Source organism: Curcuma longa, chromosome 3 (genome assembly GCF_044706935.1).
Source record: "Curcuma longa cultivar G26 ecotype Majalengka, Jawa Barat chromosome 3, ITB_CL_G26_1.1, whole genome shotgun sequence".
Lineage (NCBI taxonomy): Eukaryota > Viridiplantae > Streptophyta > Magnoliopsida > Zingiberales > Zingiberaceae > Curcuma > Curcuma longa.
In genome coordinates, this window is record NC_133863.1 from 10,304,663 (window position 1) to 10,322,763 (window position 18,101).

General features: G+C 35.5%; 2 protein-coding genes across 2 annotated transcripts; one reads left to right on the top strand and one right to left on the bottom strand.

The window, feature by feature from the left end:
- The first annotated feature begins 2,010 nt into the window (after positions 1–2,010).
- On the top strand, positions 2,011–9,309 carry LOC141823910 (uncharacterized). The gene is made up of 9 exons (XM_074711114.1): positions 2,011–2,146; positions 3,029–3,134; positions 3,354–3,426; positions 3,863–3,917; positions 4,015–4,106; positions 5,975–6,241; positions 6,447–6,673; positions 7,660–7,884; positions 9,055–9,309. The coding sequence occupies exons 1-9, from the start codon at positions 2,025–2,027 to the stop codon at positions 9,163–9,165; spliced, it is 1,278 nt and encodes a 425-aa protein (XP_074567215.1). The 5' UTR covers positions 2,011–2,024; the 3' UTR covers positions 9,166–9,309.
- A 1-nt stretch (position 9,310) lies between these two features.
- Positions 9,311–10,732, bottom strand: LOC141823911 (phenylpropanoylacetyl-CoA synthase-like). Its single transcript, XM_074711115.1, has 2 exons — positions 10,514–10,732; positions 9,311–10,441 (listed from the first exon to the last, which is right to left on the bottom strand). Exons 1-2 carry the CDS (start codon positions 10,683–10,685, stop codon positions 9,453–9,455), a joined length of 1,161 nt encoding a protein of 386 aa, XP_074567216.1. The 5' UTR covers positions 10,686–10,732; the 3' UTR covers positions 9,311–9,452.
- Between the last annotated feature and the right edge of the window lie 7,369 nt (positions 10,733–18,101).

Sequence of the window (18,101 nt, forward strand, 5' to 3'; positions counted from 1 at the left end):
CATTCCTATAACCCTCAAGCGAAGCCATTTCGTATAAGATGACTTTTACCTTCTATATAAGATCAATGTTGAATTTGACACTGTTCCTATAACTCTCAAGCAAAATCATTTCGTATAAGATGACTTTGAACTTTCTATATAAAATGATCAATAATGTGGGCACTGTTCCTATAGCCCTCAAGCAAAATCATTCAGTAAATTATCACATTCCACTTTGATAGCCTCCTTCAATCTTATGTAATTATCTCAATACTCTTTAGTATTATTCTTTATCGTTATCTATTATTTAATTTCTGAATCAATTGGACACATAGTAGTAACTATAATTTCGTAACGATTACGCTGTGAATGCTAGATGAGTACGCATAAACAATATTCACGTTATAGTAGTTACGATTTTCTAATTGCTATATCGCATATTTAATTTGTTCAAAAATATTCACATTGTAGCAGCTACAGTTTGTATATAGTTGCTATAATGTATACTTAACATGTTCAAAAATATTCGCAGCTACCGTTTGTATATAGCTGTTATCCGATTTACTTATCATTCATGTTGTAGCTCGTAACATGTTCTGTAATGAAAAATATTCATGTTGTAGCAGTTATGATTTCATAGCTGTTACAACGTAAATTCAATCTGATTCTCAAGTAATATAATATTATCGCCACATCAGTAAATGAGTTATAACATTACCACCACAACAACCTAAGATTTTCTATAATTCTGAAGATTAATGATTTTTTTATCATTATCTTCTGATTTTAAAACTAAGTTAATTAAAATGTATTACGAAATCTAATTGAAATCAAATTAATTAATTTAAATATTTATAAATTTAAAAGAAATAATTTATTTTAAATTTTAAAATTAAAATCAATAAATTATATTTATTAATTTAATGAATTATTTTATTAAAATAAATTTTATATATATAAATTTATTATAAATTTTAAAAAATAAAATTAAAAAATATTTATTAATTTAATAAATTATTTTATTAATAAAATTAATAAATTACATTTATTAAAATAATTATTTTTTTAATGAATTATTTTATTAAAATAAAATTATCAAATTATATTTATTAATTTAACAAATTATTTTATTAAAATAATTATTTTATTAAAATAAATATAAATTTATTTTAAATTAAAAAAAATAAAATTAAGGAATTATATTTATTAATTTAATGATTATTTTATTAAAATAACTATTTTAATGAATTATTTTATTAAAAATATATAAATTTATTTTAAATTTTAAAAACTTATAAATAAATTATATTTATTTTTATATATTATCAATTTATTATCATCTTTAATATTATTAATATTAATATTATTAATTTAATTTATTTTAAAAATAAATTGAACCAATAGTAAATATTAAACTGATTATGTTTTATTCTTTTCAAATAAATAAATTGAATCAAACAATATTAGATTATGTTTTATACCTATAATTTTAATTATATAATTAATCTGATAATTATACATAAAAGTTATGTATTATAACTTGAATCAAATTAAAAAATTATATTTAATAGGTAATAGTTATGATTTTATAATTATTATAATAAGTAAAAAATAAGAATAATTTTGATACTGTTTTGATAATAAACTAAAAAAGTATAGTACCAGAGGTCATTTTTAATTTGTATCCATTTAAATTTGATAAAGATAACTCCATGGATTACTCAAATGGTCTGTTGGTTGGGTCGGACATAATTTGATCATGGGATATTGACCCACATATTTAAAAAATTAAAATTAAAATATTTAAATGTTTTAATAATATATATTGATTATTATGTATATATATATATAATTTTAATTTTTTAATTTATTGGTTTATTAAAAGATCTGGCCGTAGCGAACCTGACCCGGCCCATATCGATCCGTTTGGCCCATTGGGCTTTGGTAATCAAATTGAAATTTACCCTACATTTTGGCGCAGAACCCTCGAAATACTTCGCTCGGAGAAGAGGAAGAGGAAGAGGAAAGAAGAAGACGGAAACGATATGGCCGGAACGGAGCTAGTCGACAGTGGCGGTGGCTCCGAAGAAATCGAGAGTGAGCAGGAAAGCTACGGTTCTTCCTCCTTCGTATGGGATGACAATTCCAAGCTCTACTACCACGCCAGGTACGGTTTCCCTTTTCTTCTCTTGTCCGTTTAGGAATCTAGGGTTTCCCTCTGACGGAAGAGCAATATATCCAATCTTGATTCTTACATAATTTTGCATTTGCACCGGACCATTTACTTTTCTGCCTAATTCCTCGTTATCTTCCTTGTTTCCTTTTACGTACATTTCACGTAGATTCCACCAATATCTCCTCGTTCTGGTACTTACTATAGTGATTTTTTTTTTGAATCTGCTATCGTGACCATCCTTGAAGCAAAATTCAGGTTGGAGTTACTTGAGGCCTAGCAAAATTGTCAACCAAATGGTTAATAGATGCTGGACTTGGATAGCTTCATTTTCTGCTGGCGAGTTCTGCGTTTCGATAAAAGGCCCATTAGGAAAATTGTATCAAGGTTTCTGATACAGTCTAAAAGAAAAGAATGAATTCAAATGCCCCCATTACCTATGCAATTAAGAATTGTTCTCATTTATCTTCTCTGAATTAATTATTCTCTTTATTTTATCCACAATTAATTAATACTTAATTTTTTTGGAATGAGTTATTGTACTATTGACAATACCTTCTTCAATGTCTATAAATAATCACCCTATGAGTATGAGCCTCTTCTCTGTTTAGCAAATTGATGAATAGCTTTTTGCATTTGAAGGATGATCCCCTTAAAATGATCATATTCTTCCCTCTTCCCTTTCTTCAGTCCTCCATTAGATATGCTTTGGCTTCCTGTCAATTTTGTATTAGAGCACTGATCCTCTGCACTATCTCTATAGTTCTACACCATAATTTTTGTATTTGACTTTGCTATCATATTTGGAGATTTATTAGCTAACTTAATTTCATTCCTGTGCTAAATTTGAGTATCCATTCACCTGTTTATTTGCAGTAGTGGGTTCTACCATGATCCCAGTGCTGGTTGGTATTACAGCAGTAGAGATGGTCTTTATTACACATTTGAAGATGGAAGATATGTGCCATTATCATATAATGAGGTGAATTTTGGAAATATTCTTATCTTGATAAAAGTTTACCATTTTATCTAACAAGAAAGTAATGCATCCATATAACTTTCTTTGGTAGCTCTTGCTTGGTAAGCAGCAACAGTGCAAGTATACTGTAATATGATAGTGCATTATTATATCCCATTCTAAGATGTTTTACCTGCATTAATATGCAATTCTGAGTCTATTTCTTTTTGTGTTTTAATGAAGAAAGGCAAGGTATCTGAAGCTCTTGACGGTGCAACTTGTGCTTCTTCCCATGAGGCTAGTCATGATGAGACATGTATGTTCTATCCTAATGTCATAGTTTATAAATGGTAAAATTCTGAATTTTGTTGTTCCTTCTTTTGATTTGGGTTTAGCTTTGTGATTGGAAATTTCATCTGACTTCTGCATGAGATGTATGATAATTTAGTTCAGCTTCACACTTTACACTGTGTAAAACTTTCCATCCCACTAATAGTCTGGATCTGGTTCTTCCACAATCCCCTTATGCTAGTTTTGTCAATTCCTTATTTGTCTGTTCTGATGCTCCATATTCTGTTGCCATGATGAAAACCGCATCTTACATGATGTTGTTACATATGAAGTTAAATTAGACATGGTACTTTTGACCTTTTCATTTTTGGATTAACCTGGTTCATCATTTGTAGTATAATGTATTCATGTCATCTCCTTTGATTGAAAATATGAATGTATTTGGCTTCTTTCTTTCTCAGTTAGGATAGAAGAAAATGCATCTGCTGATGGGATTCAGAATCCACCATCTGAATGGTATGCTTTCTTAACTTATTTAATATAAAAAATGAAATTTTCTTCAAATTTCCTGATTTAGATGTGGTGTTCAACTTACACAAGTAATTTCATGCAGGCTGGAAGATACTCTTATTGATCTATATTTGTCTGGTTATTCCAACCCTGATGCCCATCCTACTTCCTCATCAACTTCTTTGCATACTGTGGGTATGTATTAACTGTTTCGGTCCATGCTACTGCAACTTTTTATAGAAATCACTTGATATCACTTTAGATGTTACACGGTGAAGATCATATATACTTTATTTGAGGACATAGAGTTTCAAGTGGATAGTTGCACCATTTAAAATCAACATCAATTAGATCAACTTTGCTTAGAAAATTTAATCATGATTTTGACTCTTCCTTTGTGCTACATGGCAAGTTTTGGTCCTTGGAGTATGTGGAAGGAAATTTTGTCCTATCTAGGTTTTAAAGACATTTTCAAGTAGTTGCCAGTTGACCTGCTGCATACCAGTGGATATGCAGTTCACAAGAGCATAGGAGGTTGACATTAAAAAAATTTTGAAAAATATTTAAATCAATATTAAAAGATTAAAATGACTAATATACGTGTCCAACAAAATATATTAATCAAAACAAATTCACAAGTAATAAGGGATAAGCTAAAGAAGATTAGAACATCATATGAAGCAAATTTGAGATATGGGAATAGGAATATTTAAATCAAACCTGCAAAAGATAAGTAAATTTGAAGAAAAGTTACAGTGATGAGGATTTCTACAACATTCACTAGCTATTTTAAATTGTTGTTGTTGAAGAGAACAACTATAAGTATTAGAGGAAATGAAAATTGAGAAGAGGAGATAGAGACCTTACCTTGGAGAGGAGAAAATTTTTACTCCAAAACAATTATTTCAACTCCTATTTTAAAGGAAAACAGCTGAGATGTTAGATGATATGTGAAGTAGAGAGAGAAGAAGACAAGGAAGAAGATAAAAATCTTAGAGAGGATAAGAAAACTTCAGCTTCCAGCAACTATTTCTGCAACTGATTTGTAAGGGACATTTGAAATGAGAAATAGAGAATAGAAGATGGAAAAGATTGGGACCCATTAAACAGAAGAAATCACAACAGTTGAAGGAAGATGGAGTGAGCAACCTTTATCTTCTGTTCAGCAGCCTGTTCACACAAGAGAGGAGGCTCATGTAGCACAAATGCTCATCGAGGTATTATCTGCTTTGTCGATACTATTGGCCTCTTGATTCTGTCCCATGATTAAGTTTGAGTTCAAACTGAGGAGCTTCTCAAGAGGTCACCCATTCAGGAATTGCTCCACACTAAACACAATTAATATGGAATTTTTACGAACACCGTAGTCAATTCTATGAAATGTCATCTTGCTATTGAAATATTGAAAGTATATAATCCATTTAAGGCAAGTTACGCCCATGACCCAGTCACATTTTTCAGTCTTGGCGTGCTTTGGTTCATCTCTGCCCCTGCATCCTAGAAGCCTGCCAAGAACCACATCTTATTTGACCTATCTTCCCTAATGATGACTCCCTGAGCTCACCAAATCAGGTTGTTACAGCTCGAGGGTTTTGCATGAGGCATGAGGGAGGGATCACTCGAGAGGGATAAGCTAGAGTTTTGTATAAGGTATACAAGAGTTAGTTAAATAAAATCAAATATGGTTCATTTGGTTCTTTAAACTGCATATGTGCTCACTTTATTCAGTTAACCTGCATATGTGGTCTGGTTGGATTGTATTTTAGAATGGGCACTTATAGAGGACCACATATGGGGTAGGTGACGTTGTCACATGTCTAAACTGCCTAGGCGGACACCTGGACTACTTTCCAAGCAATTCTTTGGTAATTTTAGGTTACTCTGTAACAACTTCACCCTATTTAAATTAGTTCGGAAAATTGAGATCACAGATGATAACTGATTTTTCTCATTAGTATTATAGAATGCAATTTCTTAAATTATCTCTTCTTTGATTCTCTCCTCATCCTAGTGCCAGATAATGAGACTTTTTTATTATTTTTTTTATTTCTATTAAAATGTAGATACTTCATGGGAGGAGGAGAACTGGCAAGCTCAGTACGGTCAAGTTGTTAGATCCGGTGATGAGCATCAACCATCTTTTCCAGTTATTGATCTATGGGATTGGGAAATCATCAAAGAGCCAGCAAAGAAAAACAATCTAGTGTACAAACTGATTGGAAGAACTGTAAGATGTTCCAATAGTCTTCATCCTTCTGTGCCTGCTGGAGGTGTTTTAAAAACTACCCCAATTCGTGAGGTGCATTTAGATTTGGTGCGTGTTACTTCAGGTCTGTATCTTCAAGTCTTTTTAGGCTATTGTATCTGTTGTTGACCATTCCATGCATGCTAAATTGTTGATTCAATCTGGAAACATCTGTCTGATTTATTCACCTATTCTTCTTAGTGATTATGATTAGCTGCCTTCTTACAGAGTGTGGACCTTTATAGAATTCGTAGACTATGGACCTTTTGATTTGTTGATTTCTGTTTCAGGAAAAGTTTACCGATTGAGGAGTCCAAACATTAGATGCTTGACTTCTTTATCATCATATGATTCTTCCAACCCCACTAAAGATTGGGGTTTTCCAGATCTTTATGACAACTTGCAGAGTGGTATATCAGACACATTATCATATCCCAACTGTCAACCTAATCATACAGATGAAGTTTGCGATATCTGGTCTTCTAAGCTTGACAATTTTCCTAACGCACCAGAGAAGGTAAATGTATTCTGTGTTATCATTTTCTGTCTAATATTATATAAAACATAAACTTGATTTTATTCTCAAGGTAGATTCTGAATCTACATAACCAGGGATATTGTTTTATTATGTGGGAGGGTGGGAAATACATTAAACCTTCTAGATAAGTACTCTATATTTTTTATCAATCTATGTCGAAACAACTCTATTGGTCTGAGGCTCTGTTCATGTGAATCAAGTGGTATAGAAATTTCTTGGAAGATGATAAATATTTCAAGATTTCAATTTGAAACATAAACATTAAGGCCGTGATTCCTATGAGAGAGTGAAATTGTGAGGGAGAGAATGAGACTGGAGAAATAAATTTATAAGAAAAGAATAAGAAAAACCATTCCTCATTAAGAGAGAAATCTTTTCCACCCTGGAAGAAGATAAAGTGGGAGAAATTTGAATTTTTAAAATTGATTTTGTGAAAAATTTAAAAACAAAATTAAAAATTATCTAAATGAAAAAGTCATTTTATTTTATTTTTTTGGGTTAAAATTGGCAACATTGTCATGGAATTTGAGCATTCTGTCAGATTTGGAAGCACCAAAGTGATCAAAACTAGGGAAAGTGTTCACTTGCTGTTTCCTTCAATTTTTTGCCAGGAAATGGAGGGAAAGGGTAGGTGAGGTACTCTTTCTTTAGGATTATTTCCATTCTCAGATTTCCTCTAATGAAAATGCGTTAAGTTCTGCTTTGTGATATTAGAGATTATTGCTCATTTTAATGGTTCTTAGATCAGTTGAATATAAATGATTTCTGGCTCTGTAGCCAGAAGACAGTTTAAATATATTTGATAAACTATTATTCTTTATGTAGGATAGAAATATTGTAGTTTCCAATTACCCAACAAGCTTGACTAACTTTTATGGAAGTTGTAATGGTCTTCTAGTTGGATATCTGTAATAGCAATCTGCTTATAATGTATACTTGATTTATGCTTGTGCCTCTAAATCCAGCACAAAAATGTAACTTATAAAGATCGAGCTGCTGCAAGAAGGATGTTACATGGTGATTTCAGTGTTGGCCCTGGTCAAAAGGACGCTGAGAACCGATCGTTTCATGAACCAACCTCATCTTCAAAACATTCTGATCCAGAAGATGCTGCAGCAGAAGCCATAAAGTCATCGTTTGGAAGTGGAAGTTATGCCAGAAGAATTCTGAAAAGCATGGGATGGAATGATGTGAGTTTGATATTTGACTTTTTAATCGTATACGTAGCCTATGCGCAAAGAAATTTTGCCATACCATAGTTCTGAATGCCAAGCTAAAATTTATATTCAGTGTGAAATGAACATTTAGTTGCTACATGGTACCTTTCTTATGTGCTCATATAATCTACATAAACCAAGATGAAAATTGTTTAATGAAGACACTTTGTAATCTGAAATTAAATATGTAGGTGCCCATCATTTGGTGATTATATCAAAAACATAATGTTGATACTTGGTTGACAATTGTAGGTGCCTCTTAATTTCTTTCATTGCTTTGTGAATTAAGTGGTAGACGTTGTTCATTTATGGTTTCTGGTCCATATTAATCTTGCGTAGAATAACATACAAGAGTTCTATTACCATAAGAATCACTATGCTCTATTACCATAAGAATCACTATAATGTAATCTAAAATCTAATAGGTCTAATAATTTTTTGTGCTTTCTAACCCTCAGTAGTGCTAAAATCTAATAATTTTTTGTGCTTGCTTACCCTCAGTTAATATAATTAAATGTGATTTACAACGTTTTACTAGTGATACAGCTTAGCAAGAGTTAAGTGAAGGGATATGATTTATGTAGCTTGCCCTGAATAGTCGATTAACATTATCCATAAAACTAATGCCACTTTTTTATACATGAATTCTATATGCATCTGCATAGCTCACGAGTTATGCAGTGCTCAACATCTTTTGCTTCCTCTTTAAAATATCTTGGAGGGCAGCTATATCAACTAGTTAGATTGCTAGCTCACAGTATGAAACTGTCCCACCATTGCTTCGTGGCTAGTTCTCCTGTATAATTGGGATCTTGATAAGTAGGAAGGGCTGCATGCTTCTATGTGCCGAGAACAAGTGACTATTTCTTTATTGGACTTTGCTTGTTGGGCAGCATGCAATTCCATTCATACACTTGGTAATTTCAATCACACTTTTTTCTGCTTATCCAAGTGAGATTCCTCTTGCACATCCAACTTCTTCAATGCAAATTTCCAGATGCTGTTTGTACAAATGGCATCCAGTTTCAGCATCAATACATAAATCTACTGAATCTTTTGTAGTTTGCTCATCTAGATATGAAATTAATGCTCAACACAATTCCTCTAATCTATTTGTTTTCCTTTTATTCATCCTCTCCATAGGGGGAGGCTTTAGGGAATAGCAGAAAGGGTATTTTGGAACCTCTTCGACCAGTGGGCAACAAAGGTTATGCAGGATTGGGATGGAATAATCATATCAGAGATGCTACATGATCTTCATCGAAGTTGTCTTCATGATCCAATTCCCAGCCTTCAATTCAGATATTTGCAAATCGTACTTTAGACGATCTCTTAACAGGCAGGAGGGTGAGTTTTTTCTTCTAGTTTAGATGTTGGAATTTCAAGACACCCAACAATCTCAGCAATACAAGATGAGATTTAGATTAAATTAATCATATTTTGAGTGCTATTTGAGTCTTGTAAATATATGTAGCTATTGTTTATGGGAGGGAGATATTGTGATGCATTATTTTGTTTCACATACGTCTACTAATTATTATTCAGATGGGGAGGGCGTGGAGGACGACGGTCTCGACGGTGAGGCCGGGGCCGAAGCCGAAGAGGACCCCCCACTCGCATCCCTCGCCGGTGGTGGCACATCCCTCCGCCGCCGAACGCTTCCTCATCTCGTCCATGATGAACAGCACTGAAGCACTCTGCATGTTGCCATACTCCCTCAGCACATGCCTGGTCGCGGCTAGCTTCCCTGCCTCCAACCCTGCTCTCATCTCGACTTGGTCCACGATGGCTCGCCCGCCGGGGTGCACAATCCAGAACAGCTCGTTCCAGTTTGAAACCCCCATCGGCGCGAAAGACACCTCCAGGCACTGTTGGATGTTCGTGCCGACTACAGACGGTAGTTTGCTCGCTAAGTGGAACGTCAAGCCGATCTCCCTCAGGTGCCCCGCGACCATCTCCTCGCTCTCCGGCAGCATCACCTGCGCCGCCGAGGCCACTTCGTAGATCGGCCTCTCCGCCCCCTGCGGGTCCGCACCGACGATCACCGCCGCAGCACCGTCGCCGAAGAGGGCTTGTGCAATGAGGTTCTCGAAGTGGTGGTCATCGGGCCCGCGGAAGAACATCACGTTGAGCTCGGAGCAGACCACCATCACGCGCGCGCCCTTGTTGTTCTCGGCCAGGTCCTTGGCCACCCGCAGCGCTGTCCCGCCGGCGTGGCAGCCGACGTTGTAGAGCATCACGCGGCGCACCCGCGGCGACAGGCCGAGCAGCTGCAGCAGGCGGTAGTCGACGCCCAGGAGGTCGACTCCCGCGGACGAGCTGAAGACGAGGTGGGTGATGTCGGAGGCCGGCCGCCCCCACTCCTTGATGGCCTTGGCCGCCGCCTCCTCCGCCAGCCGCGGCACCTCCGCCAGCACAATCTTCTGCCTCGCGTCGAACGACGGCACCATGTACGCGCACAGCCCGGGGTTCTCCTTCAGTGTCTCCTCCGTCAAGCACATGTGACGCTTCTTGATCATCGAATTCTCACCTACACCACATATCACAAATTTATCATATACAAAACCACAAATTTACCTTAAACCCTATATGGGAAACTCACAAATGCGCTGAAACTTTTGCGTTAAATCTGTCTTGTGTTGAGAATTTGTGACGCGGAAGTAGTATTCAGGATACTGCATCTGGTCGACCACGTTGGAAGGGTTGGCTGTTCCGATGGCGAGGACGGTCGCCGGCCCGTCGGCCGCTTTACCAGAGACATCTATTGTAGCCATGGACTTGGAGATAGCAACTTAGTCTATCACTACTACCAGTGCTTCAACTTAAGAAAGCTGGATGAATCAGGGAAGAGACACTGCCTTAGTATTTATAGAGAAGAGAATGAATTAGGGTTGAGCAATCGGTTTCAAAAATCGATTAAATCTAAATCGAACAAATCAAAATTTTAATTGAACTGACCGGTAATTTCAATAAAAATTGAATTAATCGAATCGATAAAATATTAATTAATTCAGTTAACTGAACTGTTATAGTTTGATTTAATAATCAACACCACAATAATACAACTCTGGTTCAATCCGTTTATAATGTCGATTTATTCGAATTATGAGTTTTAAAATTGAAATTAAATCATATTATCTGCTTTTTTTAAAAAAATAAAATTTTAAAATAACCGAATTAAATTTTTAAATTCGATCGATTAATTTGATTTAATTGAAGTTTTACTCACCACTAGAATGAATCATGATCCTTGTTTGCTAATAGTTGAAGATTCATATAAACTCCTACCATTGTGGTATAGTGCATGGTAAAGTACTAAAAAGAATAATAAGAGAATCAAAGATCGAATAACAAATGAGATAAATATTTTAGAGGTTGAAGTTGCATAAGTTGTATTTTGAATTTATCTGATAGATAAATTAGTGGAAAATTCTTCTATAGGACCAAGCCTATACATTTGATTACAAAAAAAATATCACATATTCAACCATCAGTGTGTTATTTAATTTGCTCTTGTTTTTTTTTTTTTTCTTGCGTTGGACTCAAAACAATTGCTTGAAGTCCAGGTGAAAGAAGATCTGGCCAAGGAGACTTAAAATAATAAGATTTGATGAGGTGGATTTTATTATTTAAGAAGATGCCGTGATTTGGTTATAATAATGAGATAATAATCTTTGATTGTCGTAGGCTTTTCCTTAATTAATTAATAATATCCATTAGTAATGCTGTCTACCAACTACCTACCAACTACCAACTACCAACTCACCTACACGCGCTCTACGAAATGGATATATATTTTTAAAAATATATATTTATGAATGGAGAATTCTAAATCAGCAAAATAAATAATAAAATATCAAATAATTAAAAAATATTAGGGACACTTGGACAAATCAGGGAAAGCCAACTAACTACCACTCGAAAGAAGATCTTAGTGCAAACATCTTTCAATTTAGCTTTGGGTGTTTTCAAGTTTAGTAATTTATGAAAGTGCGCATGTAACTTTCAATAATACTTGAAAAACACGTCTAACTTTTGTATCACACTTATTTTTCAAAATATTTTTCTTCTTCAAAATTGATTTCAATCAACAATTAGCACTTGTCATATAATTCGCATCGTACACCCGGCCACTGTCTCTTTTGACTTTCACAGGATTATCACCATCATCTCAATAGGAGTGAATTAAACACAACTTCAATAAGAGGTGAAATTCGTCATCCCAACGGTCTCACACGGTCAGTTCTACTATTATCTGTGAGAAGGTAAATCGAAAAGCTACAGTTGGTCACTACGGGGAAGACATTATTTCGGCTTCGTCGAGATTCGACCTTTGTCTACTTCAACAAGTTGTGAATTAGACACAACAACACTTAGTAAAATTGATATCGAACAGAATAATAATTATTATTCTGGAAATAAAAGTTTAAAAAGGAATTGTAGAAAAAAATAAGATATAAGAAATAGATAAACAAAAACCACCACCTCTAGTACTGTTTATTAAAAAGAGAGTTATTTAATAATAAAAAAATAATCTAAAAATAACTAAACACATGTTTAAATAGATCCAAAATAAAATCCTAACTTATAAAAGATAAAAATACCCTTGAATCTTAAAAATAAAAAATTATTAAAATATTATTATTATTATTAATTTGAAGTTTCTGAAAAGACACTAGACAATGTCTGTTGGATCTGAAATTAGCCTGTTATAGATTTCACCCAATAACAAATATAGATATTTGAAAAAGTTTCAATTTGCCACATGATGCCTCATTTTGATACCTAAGTTAAAAATTATAACTTTTTGAAGCTCGACTCCTCCTGCGTATGTCAAAAACTAGACATTGATTGCTCCGAGAGAGGTAAGAATTAATTTAACTTAAGCATTAGAGGAACCTCAAGAACATTATTCCCGACGCCCTCTAACATTCACATTTGTTTAGCATCTCGAGTAAGCTTTTCGATCTCCGATTTTAAAGAGTCATCGTCCGATCCAACCATGTATCTCAACAACATTTTTCAACCGCATCACCTAGTCTTCATGATTTTAAGAAGACAAAGATAAGCCGAATTGACTTGGTTAAAAAGCTAAGGCAGATAATCGAGAGACAAATTGTTGCTTTCAACTATTGTGAGCCTACAACACAATTAAGGTTACACATTTTCTCTTTATTGAAACAATGCAATATGAGGAAAATCTTGACACAACCGTAAAGTCACTACCATATGATTTTGAGATCACATATTCGAGTCATTGAAATACCCTCTTATAAAAATATAAAATAAAATTGCTTACAATAAACTCAATATGATCCAATCTCTTTTTCGAAGATCCTGTATTAATAAGAATTTCATGTACCAAACTATCTTTTATCACCTAGTCTTCATCAAACCTACAAAAACATGCAACAGGGGCATGGACGCCATCCAGTCACAATCTACTTGATGCAATATCTGACTAGTTACTATTCTCATTCCTGTTCCTATTCCTGTTACTGCTACACTGTATATATGAAACAAGCAGTAAAACATGTAATCCAAGAGGTGAAACAAGACCCATGCAGCTTTTGACTAGACCAAGCAATGGCAAGTGCTGATCAGCAGCTGAAATATAATCAAATGGCATGAAAGTGCAAGAATCCATGGAAGAGATGGACCAAAGCTTGCTGCTGTCAGCTCAGACATGAAGGACCTGTGGATTGGTCATGTGGGTGGGGGCATGAATTCCTGCTTTGCTCGAAAGAAATTCATATAGTGGGCTCCCACTGCTCCATAATGCAGTAGCTAGGGTGGGTTCAGGGAATAAGGGAGGCAGATGAATGTTTGCTCCCTAGGACAGTTCATGTACATGTTGTGGCTCTTTCTCAGATTTGTATAATTCTGATAACAAAAGGATGATGAGTTAAGCAGTCAATGATGTAGTGGTAGTACGCTCAAGAGTAGTTTGCAACCCTAAACATCCTCGCCGATAGTCGAAAATTAAGGCCATGGTTATTTGAACTAAAGCACCCCATGCCTTCTCCATGTCATAGATGACTCCATGTAAAAACAGAAAGTAAGACTCATCACAAAAGGGTAATCTCAATAATTCAAAATAAACTTCATTGATACTTTTGCTCTAGTTGATAGAGTGGAGGCTATTCGTCCCGGGGCAATGGTGCCGCGGTAGGACATCCAGGTTGTCACCCAAGCACCTGCGGTTCGATCCCCAGCTACGGCGTATTTGTAGGAATTTTCCTCCAAATGGAGAGCGCAATCAAAGGATGCTGGACGTCGTTTGGGCTGGCCACTGCGTGCACTTCCCGATTTACCTTGGTGGCCTGTGGGAAACTTCCGTGGGGCCGGACCGGTCGCCCCCAGAAATAGTCAATGGGGCTAACTGGGATTTATCAATTTTTTTTTAGAGTGGAGGCTATTCGATTTGTTAATGCTGCTCGTGTTGTTCAATAATTTGAACCAGAAGCCTAGTAACTTACATTTCTAATTAGAAAATTATGAAAAGTTTATGTTGAACAATCACAAGACTATCAATTCCAACTATGGGGTCTCAATCAATTCCAACTATGGGGTCTCAAGCAAGTACCAAGAGAATGGATAGTAAGATCAATGGATACTTCTTAAAAGAATCATTTTCAGGGAAGCACAAGTGAGCATTCTCTTTCTGTGGAAAAGGATTAACATGAAGGATTTTAATTTTAACATGATGAAAACTAGTGAGATGTTAAACTTAGATTTTATGAATACTTTATCAATATTCATTTGAAGTAATCCAAAGGAGAAAATTTAATTTCACAATATAATGTTGGTGCAATCAAACTCAATTTTGGTCTTGATAGAATAAGGGTTGTGATTTTGGACAATATGTTTAGACATTGTCCAAACATAGACAAGGATTTTGGACAATTTGGTCTTAATAAGGAGGCTACGATCTCAAGCAGATGATGAAAGAATCACACTTTGAAGGAGATGATGAATGTTTTTCTATTAAACTCTGAATTGCTATAGTAAAGGGAAGGGAAAGTTGTATACAACTAATTACCTTTTGAATATGGAGTCTTGAAAGAAAATATATAAGAACCTTTATGAGTTGTAGAATGGAAGAAAGTCATCTTATAAATATTTACGAGTGTGTGGTTGTCTTGCAAAGGTTTTGGTGCATAATCTGAAAAGGATTAAGTTGAGACCAAAGATTGTATATTTATTGAATATGGACATAACAACAATGCTTATTGTTTTCTTGTGTATGAGTCTTAAATACCACAGATACACAAGAATTTGATTATTGAATTGAGAAATGTTATATTCTTCGAACATGTTCCCTATAAAATTTGAGAGGAAGCAAGCTCCTCAAAATGAACATTTGAACCATAAGAAAAAGAAGAAGCAGATGAATCAGTTGAAGTTGAGCTCAAACGAAGTAAAAGAGCTTGGGTGGAAAAATCCTTCAAAATGGATTTTATCATTTTCATGCTCGAAAGTGAATCTCAATGTTACTCAAAAGTTGTAAGCTCTTATGAGAGACTTTAATGGAAAGAGGCAATTGCATTTAAAATTGACTTTATCTTACAAAATCACACTTGAAAACTTGTAGATCTTCCTCCAAAAAAGTAACCATTAAGTTCAAGTAGATTTTCAAGAGGAAAATAAAATCAGATGACATGATTACAAGGCTAGATTGATAATTAAAGATTACCAACAATGTTAATGTCTTGATTATTTTGATACGTATTCTTTGGTATCGAGATCATAACTTCAATTAGAGTATTGTTGGCTATTGTCACTCCATAAAATTTAGAAATACATCAAATGGATGTATATATGACTTTTCTAAATAGAGAGTTAGAAGAGAAAATCTACATGAAGCAACTTAAAGGGTTTTCTGTATCAGGGCAGAAAAATAAGATTTGTAGATGTTGGTGTAATTGATCTCAGGTCAAGGTTGACCAATTTGATCAAGCTCGAGTTGAGTTGAGTTTGAGTTTAGATGTTTGATCAATATATTAGTTAGATGTCAAGTATGTCAAGGTTGACCAGATACTTGATGGTAACAAAGGAGGATTGGACACTTGGTACGAGATAAAAAGTTTAAGTGAGTCATAGAGGATCGAACATTTTGTTGGGTTGCAAGGGTGCAAACATAGTCCCACATCTAAAGTACATGGAAAAGATCATGAGGTTAAAAGGATGGAAAGTATCTCCATTGGTATGAAGCATTTTGGAGAGAGCCCAAGAACAAAGCCATGAGAGCTTAGGCCCAAAGTGGACAATATCATACCATTGTGGAGATATTTTGATTACATCGGTACTAACAAGTGGTATCAGAGTGAGATCGCTCTTCACCGAACTAACCGCCGGATGAGCCATGATCCAGATCTAACCATGTGGTTTGAACCTTAAACAAAGGAAGTGGGTACTCCCGTGTCTGAATCAAGAGGACCAAACACTAGGTGAGAAGTCCTAGTAAGTCGGGTGGATCGAGGGACAAAAAGTCCTAGTTGTGACTAGGTGGGAAGTCCTAGTAGGTTGGGTGGACCGAGGGGCAAAAAAGTCCTAGCTGTGGCTAGGTGGGAAGTCCTAGTAGGTCGGGTGGACCGAGGGGCAAAAAGTCCTGGTGGGTCGAGGATTCAGTTGAGAGGGGTCTGTGGTCCTTTGTTTGAATGGGGGATTGTTGGGTTGCAAGGGTGCAAACATAATCCTACATCTAAAGTACATGGAAAAGATCATGAGGTTAAAAGGATGAAAAGTATCTCCATTGGTATTAGGCCTTTTGGAGAGAGCCCAAGAACAAAGCCATGAGGGCTTAGGCCCAAAGTGGACAATATCATACCATTGTGGAGATATTTTGATTGCATCGGTACTAACACATTTGACATGCAAGAAGAAGTCCAAGTAAGTCATGGAGGATCAAATACTTGACATGAGATGAGAAGTCTAAGTGGATCATAGAGGACCAAACACTTGACATGAGATGAGAAGTCCAAGTGGATCATGGTTGATCAGACACTTGGTGATGATGAAAGTCCTGGCAAGTTATTGTTGATCGGATGCTAGGCAACAAGGACAAAGGTTAAGCATATGATTTTTAATAATTTACTGGAGTAATGTAGATTACTCTTGAGAGATCACCTATGTGAGATAAAAGTGGGGTTGCTTTGAAAAAAATTGAAATACACAACTCTTAAAATCTCTCACAGAATTAAGCGTGTTCATGGCCAAGAATAAACACATCCTTGACAATTAAATTATATCAAGGGAGTCTTAGGTGACATATGTAAATGCTTATATAAACGATAGAAAAGTTCAACGTCTACTGATCAGCTATGTAAGTAAATATGTCTTCACAAGGGAAGGGTCAAAAGATAAAACTTACTTGTTATATACAAGACTCAACTATTGAATGCTATTACATACCCTATTTATATTCATGTGGAGGATTGTAGGAAAAAATATGAATGGAAAATGATGGAAGAGACTCCAATATGAGCATTTTTTTTACCCGCTCGAGAGTTTTGTGACTATGAGGTTGTGAACATATATAGGTGACAGACTCTCTCTCACGCTTGTGCTCGATAAGGGTGTGTAGATCTAAGGCTCAAATTGCACTAGACTCACTTGACTCACGAGTGAGCGACTTGTGCATGTCAAATGTCAGACTGGTCGGGGCAAGAACTTGCCCAAATGGATCAACCTATATTTTGCACCCGAAATAGTTTTCCTGCCGACTCAATTATATAACGCATGCATTAACATGTGAATCTGAAATGGTTGGACATTAATGATGAATTTGTAACTGCCCAACTAAAATGACTGACCATTGATGGCTGGCGGCTAGTGTTACTACTCGAGCAGGTGGAAGAATTGAATAACCATTACTTGACCATTCATTGCAGTCGATTGTCGGAGCTCCTATATACGGAGGCTATAACCTCAGGCAAAAGAGAAAAGACAAGTAGCAACATTCCATCCGCTTTCATCCCTCCAAAATCTCTTCTCTGTCGTGCATTTCGCTCAACAGCGTTTCTATAATAGCATTCGGGTGCATGCTCGGTTCTCCACGAACTGCTTGGTTGTGTACGTGATCGTGCCATTGTATCATGGGAAACAAACATTCATCGTGACCTCGAAGTACTACCGGATGGGATGAATCTATTTTAAAGAAACTGCATATGTCTAACACCAGCCTCGAC

What these genes read in the sequence shown, in the direction of transcription:
- LOC141823910 (XM_074711114.1), top strand. Translation starts at nt 2,025, where the DNA reads ATGGCCGGAACGGAGCTAGTCGACAGTGGCGGTGGCTCCGAAGAAATC. An exon ending in TGCCATTATCATATAATGAG is followed by an intron (nt 3,135 to 3,353) that starts GTGAATTTTGGA and finishes GTTTTAATGAAG; the next exon opens with AAAGGCAAGGTATCTGAAGC. An exon ending in TTCCTAACGCACCAGAGAAG is followed by an intron (nt 6,674 to 7,659) that starts GTAAATGTATTC and finishes CTCTAAATCCAG; the next exon opens with CACAAAAATGTAACTTATAA.
- LOC141823911 (XM_074711115.1), bottom strand. Translation starts at nt 10,685, where the DNA reads ATGGCTACAATAGATGTCTCTGGTAAAGCGGCCGACGGGCCGGCGACC. An exon ending in GCAAAAGTTTCAGCGCATTT is followed by an intron (nt 10,442 to 10,513) that starts GTGAGTTTCCCA and finishes TATGTGGTGTAG; the next exon opens with GTGAGAATTCGATGATCAAG.